Raw genomic sequence first — 10,438 nt, forward strand, 5'->3', positions numbered from 1 at the left:
CATCTGGTTCAGGCCAAGCAGCCTGGCCTGGCCAGGTTGCAACTGAGGGGACAAACCTCTCCAGTTGATAATCTTAAACCTGATTACCTTCAACTGACAAACCTGATCATCAGTAGATTTTGCCAAGCTTTCCTTACACCTCTTTCCTTCAGTTCCTGTTTCTCTTTCCCGAAGTCTGTTTGTTATTAAATTTTGAAACTTACTTAGGTGGATGTCCTCATTACCCTAAGGATCATCAAACATGTCCTTGGGTATCAGAGGGAAGAGGGATTATTTAAATTAAAGCTAAGCCGCAGTCACTAGCATTAACCCTCAGCAATCAAAGAAGCGAACCCACAGCCTCTTATTTGATCTCTTATTCCTGGGACACTGTTATGTTGGAGCTGGGTGTATTAGTTTAGTTACAAATATTTCTGTGGGGTCTTGGTGTTCATATAGGGATTCCCACTCTCACTCAGCTTCAGGTCCTCATATCAGAGGACTTTGGGCCATCTCTTCATCAGTCCCATAACAGTATCATAACACCATGTTCTTATTAACCATGTTTTTCTTGCCCTTTGGAAAGCCAGGCATATTTTTAGTATTTCCTATTAGATTTCCCTGGGGCACCTATGTGGCAAAGTAGAAAGAGAACTGAGCTTAGAATCAGAAAGATTCTTCTTTATAAGTTCAAATAGTTTTAGACACTTACTAACTGTGTGACCATAGGTAAGTCACTAAATCTCAATTACTTAGATTTTCTGTCATGAAAATGATGCTTTTATCAATGCTAAAACTGAACTGTAAAATTGGAATAAAATAATAATCAGATCAACCTAACAAAGATAAACAAAAGACAAAATATAGAACTGAACAAATTTCTGGAGAAATTAGAGTTGAAAGATTTATGGCAGTGATTCCCTGGTGGGTGTTGCAGTGATCGAGGGGGGCAGTGATGGCCACACTTTTTTTGTATTACATTCTATTCTGAGTTCAATAAATAGTTTCATAATTTCCAGGGGACGCTAAGTAATATTTTTTCTGGAAAGGGGGTGGTAGGTCAAAAAAGTTTGGGGACCACTGATTTATGGCATCTTCTAAATGGAACAGCAAAGAATTATACATACTTCTCGCTTACTACATGAAACTTTCATAAACTAAGGCACAGAGGTAGGTACTGGACACAAAAATCAAATGATATAAATAGTTTATCATCATTTATACGTCATGATGCAATAAAAAATAAAAATTGATTCAGGGATAACAATTAGAAGATACAGACCCAAGTAGAGACTTCACAGTAATATCTAAAATAAAAGATGGGTCAAAGTACAAATCATAGAAACTATTAATAACTATGTGAAAGAAAATGATAATGATGAAAAACATATAAAAATTTCTAGGAAGCAACTAAAGCCTCTCTTGGAGGGAAAATCATATCCTTACAATCATACATGAGCAAAATAGAAAAAGAGAAGATTAAATATAATATTTAAATATTATTTTTATTACTAACAGTATTACCAAATTATCAAATATTTAGTACTAACAAATTTGTAATAAACTTATATATAAAGTTAGTGATATTATTAATGTATTATTAAATATTTAAGTATTAAAGAAGCATGCATTTTAAAAAATTAGTAAATTAAAAAATAAAGAAACCTAAAATAAGCACAAAAGAGTTCTAAAAATTAGATGGAGAAAGAGATAAATTAATACTCCCATATAAGTGATGAAACTAAAAGCTGGCTTTTAGATGAATAAATGATGAATGAAAAGATGAATAAACTTGAAAACCCTTAGTGAATCTGAATAAAAATAAGAGAGCTGAAAGTTAAATCAATAAAATAACAAATGAATAAGATGAAATCATAGGAAAACCACTATAGGGGAAAATTCTAGTCTACAGTCTTTTGTCTCCTCAATTTTTCTACTTATTTTCTGTCCTTTACAACTTTAAATATATCAAACATAGTAATTTGTGGAACAAAATTATTAAAATATAATACATTTTTTTGCCAAACTAACAGATACTAAATTTGTAAAGGATGCTTTAAAAATAAGGAATGGCTTATATTTGAAACTTTTCCAAAGTACTATTAAGAAGTACTGCATCTGCATAACTAATCTTTCATCTCTGTATTCCTTCTTGTAACCTTTAATTTTCAGGTCTTATACTTTATTTTGTTTTCTGCTCAAACTGCCTGGTTGGAGTTGGGTTAATGATGGAGTGATCCTACAGGAGACTTGGAATCTAGTTAGAAAATGAAGGTCAGGAATCAATAGCCCATGAAGACTTCCAACCACTGGGCTCCACATTCTTCAAGAATTGTATGGTTATGAATTCAGCCAAAACTAGATGGAAACTAGATGTGAGAGAATTCTGGATGTCAAAGGATCTTAGATTATTTTGGAAACTACAGTTTTTAGTCCTTCAATGAGGAAAGGGAAGACAATCTTAAAATTTTATTTCAAAATGTTTCCTTTTCCTTTTCTGACTCTTTTTGTTCTCATTTTCTTTATTTTACTTCTCATGGTCTGCCTTTTGGTTCTCATAGTCTGCCTTTAGCTTCTCATAGTCTGCCTTCAGCTTCTCATATTCTGTTTTCTGATTCTCATATTCAGCTTTTTGCTTCTCACATTCCTCCTTTAGCTTCTCATAGTCTTCCTTCAGTTTCTCGTAGTCTGCCTTCAGCTTCTCATATTCTGTTTTCTGATACTTATATTCCTCCTTTTGCTTCCCACAGTCTGCTATTTGTTTCTCATAATCTTTCTTTAGTTTCTCATAGTCTGCCTTTAGCTTCTCATAATCTGCCTTCAGCTTTTCATATTCTGTTTTCTGATTCTCACATTGCTCCTTTTGCTTCTCATAGTCTGCCTTTAGCTTCTCATCATCTGCCTTCAGCCTCTCATATTCTGTTTTCCAATTCTTACATTCCTCCTTTAGCTTCTCATAGTCTGCCTTTAGATTCTCATAGACCAACTTTAGATTCTCATTATCTGCTTTCAGCTTCTCAAATTCGATTTTCTGATTCTTAAATTCCTCCTTTTGCTTCTCATAGTCTGCTGTTAGCTTCTCATAATCAGCCTTCAGCTTCTGATAGTCTACCTTTAGCTTCTCATAGTCTATCTTTTGCCTCTCATAGTCTGCCTTCAGTTTCTCATAGTCTGGCTTTTGCTTCTCATAGTCTACCTTTTGTTTCTCATTGTTTGCCTTTGGGGTCTCATATTCAGATTTTTGCTTCTTACAGTCCTCCTTTTGCTTCTCATAGTCTGCCTTTAGCTTCTCATAATCAGCCTTTTGCTTTTCATAGTCTGTTTTCAGCTTCTCATATTCAGATTTTTGCTTCTTACATTCCTCTTTTTGCTTCTCATAGTCTGCCTTCAATTTCTCATAGTTTGCCTTTAGATTCTCATAGTCTGTGTTTTGCTTCTCATAGTCTGTCTTCAGCTTCTCATATTCAGCTTTTTGCTTCTTATATTCTTCCTTTTGTTTCTCATAGTCTGCCTTTTGCTTCTCATAGTCTGCCTTTAGCTTCTCATAGTCTGCCTTTGGGTTCTCATATTCAGCTTTGTGCTTATGTTCTTCCTTTTGCTCCACATAATTTACTTTCAGCTTCTCATAATTTGCCTTTTGCTTTTCATAATCTGCCTTCAGCTTATTGTATTCAGATATTTGTTTCTTGCTTTCCTCCTTTTGCTTCTCATAGTCTGCCTTTTGCTTCTCACCATCTGCCTTCAGCTTCTCATAGTCTACTTTTAGATTTTCATAGTCTGTCTTCAGCTTCTCATAGTCTGCCTTCAGCTTCTCAAAGTCTGCCTTTTGTTTCTCATAGTTTGCCTTTGGGTTCTCATATTCAGCTTTTTGCTTCTTATGTTCCTCCTTTTGCTTCTCATAGTCTGCCTTCAGCTTCTCATAATCTGCTTTTTGCTTCTTACATTCCTTCTTTCGTTTCTCATAGTCTACCTTTAGCTTCTCATCATCTGCCTTCAACTTCTCATAGTCTGCCTTTAGCTTCTCATAGTCGGCCTTTAGTTTCTCATAGTCTGCCTTCAGCTTCTCATATTCAGCTTTTTGCTTGTTACATTCGTCCTTTTGCTTCCCATAGTCTATCTTTAGCTTCTCATAGTCTTCCTTTGGCTGCTCACATTCAGTTTTTTGCTTCTTACATTCCTCCTTTTGCTTCTCATAGTCTGCCTTTAGCTTCTCATAGACTGTCTTTAGCTTCTCATATTCAGCTTTTTGCTTCTTACATTCCTCCTTTTGTTTCTCATAGTCTGCCTTTAGCTTCTCATAGTCTGCCTTTAGCTTCTCATGGTCTGCCTTCAGCTTCTCATATTTACCTTTTTGCTTCTTATATATTTTTTCTTTCTCATACTCTTCATTTATCTTCTTCCGCATTTCCAATGGCATCTTTCAAGTGGTCAGCACTTTCCCTGTAGCTCACTAGCCCTGGCTAGAAGATGTTCCATACACCTGTAAAATTGATACCAAAGAATTAGCAATTGTGGGGTGAAAGGCCATCTTCCACACTAAGGGCAAAAGGTGGAAGCTTGATATATGTCTTTGTCTCACATACTAATGAGTTGAAACAAAAAGATGGCATCAGTCTTATCTGTCTGGTGAAAAATTTCTTTCCTCAAGATGTTGAATGGCAAAAAAACAACAATCCAGAGTCTGAAGATAAATATCCCACCACTCCAACAATGAGGGAAAAGAGCATCTATTTTCCCTATAGCTAATCCAATGTGAAGCTAATAGATTGAAATGGGCCAAATTCCTATACCTGAGTAGTGTCCCAGGAGGCCTCTCCATTCCAAAATTCCTGGAGGACAATCTCTGCACCTCCAGATAAATGAGAGAGAGAAGAAAATCTCTCTGTCTCTCTCTCTGTCTGTCTCTCTGTCTCTGTCTCTGTCTCTCTCTCTTTCACACACACACACACACACACACACACACACACACACACACACACTCCTCTCATTCCCTTCTCAAGGGATAGCTAATTTGGAAGACCTCCCTGTCCACTTCTTTCCTGTGAGGAACAGGTCCTGACAAGATGATGGACTCCTCTCATAACTCTTTTTTTTTTAAACCCTTGTACTTCGGTGTATTGTCTTATAGATGGAAGATTGGTAAGGGTGGACAATGGGGGTTAAGTGACTTGCCCAGGGTCACACAGCTGGGAAGTTTCTGAGGCCAGATTTGAACCTAGGACCTCCTGTCTCTAGGCCTGACTCTCACTCCACTGAGCTACCCAGCTGCCCCTCTCATAACTCTTTATAATAAAGTAAAAAGAAATAGTTGTTTCATGTTCCCAGCTTAAGTGCCTCTCTACACTTCTATGTCAGCAGGTTAGTCCTTTAAGAGGCTAACAGGTAAAGTTGCTTTCACTTTGATTGGTAAAAATTCATGTGAATGATTGGGGTAATGAGATATTGTAAATTGTGTTCTGATCAGCTGGCTCTTCTGACTAGATTATAACTCTCTAGTAACCAGCTAATGATGAAGTCGAGGAAGGACTGATTCATGTAAGAAACTAGGATAAAAGAGAGCCTGCATACTCCCATTCCTTGTACTTGCTTGCTGGCTGTAACACCTACAAAACTAGCTTGTGATTATTCCCTCTCACAAGAATGAAATAAAAGAGACTTTCCCACATTAACCCAAAGTTCAAGATTCTTTTGAGTAGGTAGTTGTTCCTCTCAATTGGGGGTTTGTCCGGGATTTGAGGGGACTTCTGGACCCTAGGTTCCAACAATTGGAAGGACATCTCATTTGACCATTATTGGTGGCTGACTGGCTGTTGGAGTCTGGGGAACCTGACTCCTAACAAAACCAAAGGGACTCAGTGGAAGCATTGCAAACGCTACAGGGAAGAAAGGTGAGTGCGCTTGCAGAGAGTTTGATTTGTGTGAGGTGATGAAGAAGGTAATATTAGGAATGGGGAATAATAACAAACTGGGGACACACTCACACCTCACAAGTAAAGTACAGACAGAGGATCACAGGTAAACCAAATGAAGATGTCAGGTTTGGGAATGACAGCTGATAATAACTGCCAAACAGGGAAAACCAATGTAGTGGGTTCTTATAACTAAGAGGAGACGGGAAGTGCTAACAAACTGAGTTTATTTGTAATAACTGAGGGAAGTAGGGAGAGGGGTATTTCTATTCTAAAGAACAACTTAATAGTTTAACCAACTAGATTTCTAACTAAGTTGGTCTCTAACTAAACTAGGAGGGGCTGAAGAGGGATTCTCACAGTACAGGTTCAGAGATGCTCCAAGCTGGTCAAAGATATTACAGGACAAGTTCAAAAGCAGCCAGTTAATTCAAAGCAGACTCCAGGGAGTAGGAAGGAAGATTAATCTGCTGTCCACCAACAGATAACCCAGTCTTTTCCTCAACCTAGGCCACGATGTTTCCTTGAAGAATATTCTTCTCAGCAGTATCCCACACTGACAGCTCTTGGGAAGTTGGCAAAATCTGTACCACACAGCCACAACACCTCCTTTCCTCCAGCTTGGTCAAACTCCTACACCTTTTCAAAATACCAGCTTCATTCCATTACAGAACTCTTAGGTCTTTAGAGTCAACCTGGCAGCCTGGGTGCTAATGTTTAATCTCCCCAATACAGTGACCACATAAGCTGTGCATACAGACCAGTTAAGAAAGGCTATTAAGTAATACTTGGGTGGTCATAGAGCCAGGTGGTTAGAGTCCATAGGCCTAGGGTCAAGTGGTTTGAGTCTGTAGACACAGTTGTTGAGAAGCTATTCAAGTTTGTACTCCCCTGGAAAGAATTCTCTCCCCAACATCCCTAAAGATAGCCCTTTAGGGAGGCAGTTGAGAAATTGGGATGAATTGGAAACATATAAAGGAAAGAGTAAAAAAAAATGAATGATTTTCTATTGTAACACCAAAAGGCCATTATTTTAGGGGGGGAAAAACCTCAATTCCAAGCCCTGCCAATCTCCCTTAAAGCCCTCAGACAAGCCATCACCGTACATAACTCAAAAAATCATTAAGAGCTTTAAGTCAGTTACTCTTCAGTTTGATGTATCTTGGCCAGACCTTAAGCAAGTTGGTTATCTTGGAGCTAACCGTGGGGGTGGGAGATGGATGGGCTCAGAGTGGTGCAGAGGGATGGTGTTCCTGGAGCTACTACCTGAGACCAAACCAGGACTATGGGTGCAGGTACGCTGGGCTCAGAACAGGGTCTTTTTGTCACCCCTTTCCCTCCGCACTTGTGGGGCAGGGGAGTCTGGAACAAAGAAGTAATTCTCAAAATTCAAGTGTTTTTATCTGTTCTTTGTGCCAGTCTGTTTGTCTCTATTTCAGGCTGTGGAAATAGCCAGAGAAACTTTTTCTAAGAGATAGTAAAACAGGCTAGATGTTGGCTCTTTCAAGTCTGTCTTCATTAATCTGTGTTTTGGTCTGTTGTGCACAGAGTTTGGATTTTAGAAAGCAAATCTTTGCATTTTGTGATCTGTTTATCCCTCCACATTCCTGAAAGCTAAGGATTGCTGAAAATACCTAAAGTTTGAGTTCCTTAGCTCTAAAATTGGGTTAACAAGTGAGAATGAATTGTTCATCAGTCTTACTCTCTGTTTTGGACTTGATCAACCAAAACAGAAGCAAGTAAAACAATTTGTCAGCTCCCCTTTTTCTTCTCTGTGGCCACACTGAAGAAAATGGGGTATAAAAGTTTTGAAGTCTGAACATAAAGTCAGGTTTCAGTATGGCAAATTGTCTAGCAGATTGTATAATAAATAAGCTTCTTACCTTCTGGTTAGGCTCTTTGTGTAATGAAGGTTTATTCACATATTATGTATGTGAATGAGAAGTAAATGACTATAGTAATTTAGAGTTTGATAAATCCAAAGATCTAAATTTGAGAGGGTGTGTGTGTGTGTGAGGAACAACATCAAGTATTTAACAAATACTACTGCACAAAACTAGAAAATGGTTTGGCAAACAACAGGGATAGATCACCATCTCACACCATATACCAAGGTAAGATAAAATTGGCACCAAATTTAGACATAAAGAGTGATATTGTAAGGAAATTAGTGGAGTCTGAAAAAATTACCTGTCACATCTGTGAATAAGAAAAGAGTTAATGAGCAAAGAAAAAAATAGAGGAAACCATTGTGAGTGTATAAAATAAATAATTTTGATTTCATTATATTAAAAAGGTTTTATACTAATTAAAGCAGGAAACTTGGAAAACTTTTTTATAGCAAGATTCTCCGATAAAGATTTCATTTCTGAAATATGTAGGGAACAAAGTCAAATTTACAAAAATAAGACCCATCCCCCAATTGATAAATGGTCAAAGGGTAAGAACAAGCATTTTTCAGAAGAAATCAAAGCTATCAACAGTCACATAAAAATGGTCTCAAGAACTAATGAGAGAAATGCATATCATAACAACACTGAGGTTCTACCACTGAGATTAACTAACATGACAGAAAGGGAAAATGACAAATGTTGGGTAGGATAAGGAAAAGAAGGAACACTTTAGGATCACTTTTTTTAGGAATTGTTGGTGGAGATATGAACTGGTCCAAATATTCTGGAACTATGCCCAAACAGGTATAAAACTGTCCTCACCCTTTGACAAAACAACACCGTTACCAAGTTTATATCCCAAAGAGATCAAAGAAAAAGGAAAAGAGGTAGGGCACCTTGACCAAAAGTTTCTCATCAAAAAAAATTCCTCAAACTCAGGAAAACCTCATTCTACTTATTGCCAGTGAAGATCCCTAATTGAGGTCTCCACAATTATGATTTTATGTAGAAGTGATCATCTAAGTCCAAACAACTACCTTGCCCCTGGGATCATATATGTGAAATTCCACATCCCTTTTCTTCACTGAGGGGAGTGTGTGGGGAGACAATGCCATGATTTTCGTTCACCACTATGACCCAGTTCAAAGATCTGAAATTATAGATTATGGGGCAAAAGTAACAGAAAGTACCTTTTCTCTCATTAATCACCATCCGGTTACTCTTCCTGTTGCCCTCATCTCAAAAAGAAAGCACATCCCTAACACACATCAAAAGTGGGATCATGCTGTACAAAAGGAAGAAACTGGGTGGCTATCTTAAGAGGAATTCCCATAGCCTAACCCCAATCAGGGAGCCAGGTCCTTCATTAGAATGTTAGCTCACTGCAAGCAGGAATTGCTTCTATGTTTGTAATTGTATCACCCAGCTCCTAGCTCTGTTAGACACTTAATGGTTACTTAATAAACAATTTTCTGGTTTGATTGGGTTAATTAACTGGAGCATCTCCTTGTCTTCTCCAGTCACCTGTACAGAATATCCTTTAATCAACCTCTTTCAGCCACCTAAGTCTTCTTTGGGTTCGTTTTCTTTTCCCTTCCTAGTGTGATGCTCCATTATCACTGATTTGGAGAGACCTTTGCCTCCAGGTATAAAAATTGAAATGAGTTAAAGGAACTGACCAAGTCTCTCCCTTCTAAACTCCCTGAAGTCAGATAGAGCCTTCACTCATGTTTCTATAGTGAGTGACCCGAATTCAGGTCACAAATGAAAAAAAGAAGAAATTGTATTTATTGCTTTAAATCATTTATTATAAACCAGTTCATCTCATATAAACTTTTAGGCAGTATCTGTAACTGGGATGCTAGAAAGATTAGTCCTGGTTGTTAGTCAACTGTGATAAGATAAGGAGGAAGTTAGCATAACAGCTCCTATTACCAACTCTAAAATATTAAGTCCACAACTTGATTGAATCCTGATTCTGGATAAAGATAATAGAAGCCCTCATAGAGAAGCATTTACAGAAAAAAGAATTTATTGTTAGTATTTGCTTTTATGTCCACAACAGGATGCTCAGATTTGGTCTTCCTAGGGTCATTAATTATAAGATCAAAAGTCTCTTTCTAATAGTCATAGTCTGAGAGTATTAGTTATAGGATCAATAAAATGTATGGATTTTGTACTAGAATTTAGCAACTTCTAGCTAACTTACTTTGAACATTTGAGTTTTTGTCAATCAATCATCTGTATTAACTGTCAAAATCCTCTAAAAACAACTGTGACTATCCAGAGGATGTCTCTGCCACAGGTTGGGTGTGGTGAGACTTCCAGTTTCAATTTCCCACGATTAAAGATAGATTTTCAGCTCAGAATGATGGCCCAGATTTCTTTATTTCTTACATAAACATGGTAGAAGGTAGCCTGGGAGAAAAGTGTCCCTCAGGGATTATTGTGGGTGGGAGTAAAGCCACAAACAAAGAAGAACAGAGATATATATGTTCCTGTGAAAATAATGACATTTGGCTGAAGTGGCTGCCATTCTCCTAGTTCCATGAAATCTTCTTTCCAGATCACAACTCTTCTGTTTGCTAGTAAAATGCCAAATTGCAAGGACCAAACTGCCTTGGGCCCAGTTAGAGTGCCCAGGGTGATGATGGAAGG

The 10,438-nt window shown here is 37.6% G+C and overlaps 1 protein-coding gene across 1 annotated transcript; it reads right to left on the minus strand.

Annotated features, from left to right (window-relative positions):
- Positions 1 to 2,019: 2,019 nt before the first annotated feature.
- On the minus strand, positions 2,020 to 9,029 carry LOC123250589 (probable cell-surface antigen I/II). The gene is made up of 2 exons (XM_044679734.1): positions 8,971 to 9,029; positions 2,020 to 4,459 (listed from the first exon to the last, which is right to left on the minus strand). Exon 2 carries the CDS (start codon positions 4,394 to 4,396, stop codon positions 2,507 to 2,509), a length of 1,890 nt encoding a protein of 629 aa, XP_044535669.1. The 5' UTR covers positions 4,397 to 4,459; positions 8,971 to 9,029; the 3' UTR covers positions 2,020 to 2,506.
- Between the last annotated feature and the right edge of the window lie 1,409 nt (positions 9,030 to 10,438).

This window comes from Gracilinanus agilis, chromosome 5 (genome assembly GCF_016433145.1).
Source record: "Gracilinanus agilis isolate LMUSP501 chromosome 5, AgileGrace, whole genome shotgun sequence".
NCBI classification, from domain to species: Eukaryota; Metazoa; Chordata; class Mammalia; order Didelphimorphia; family Didelphidae; genus Gracilinanus; species Gracilinanus agilis.

Bases quoted from the DNA above. Each gene is read 5' to 3' on its own strand.
- LOC123250589 (XM_044679734.1), bottom strand. From the start codon at position 4,396: ATGCCATTGGAAATGCGGAAGAAGATAAATGAAGAGTATGAGAAAGAA.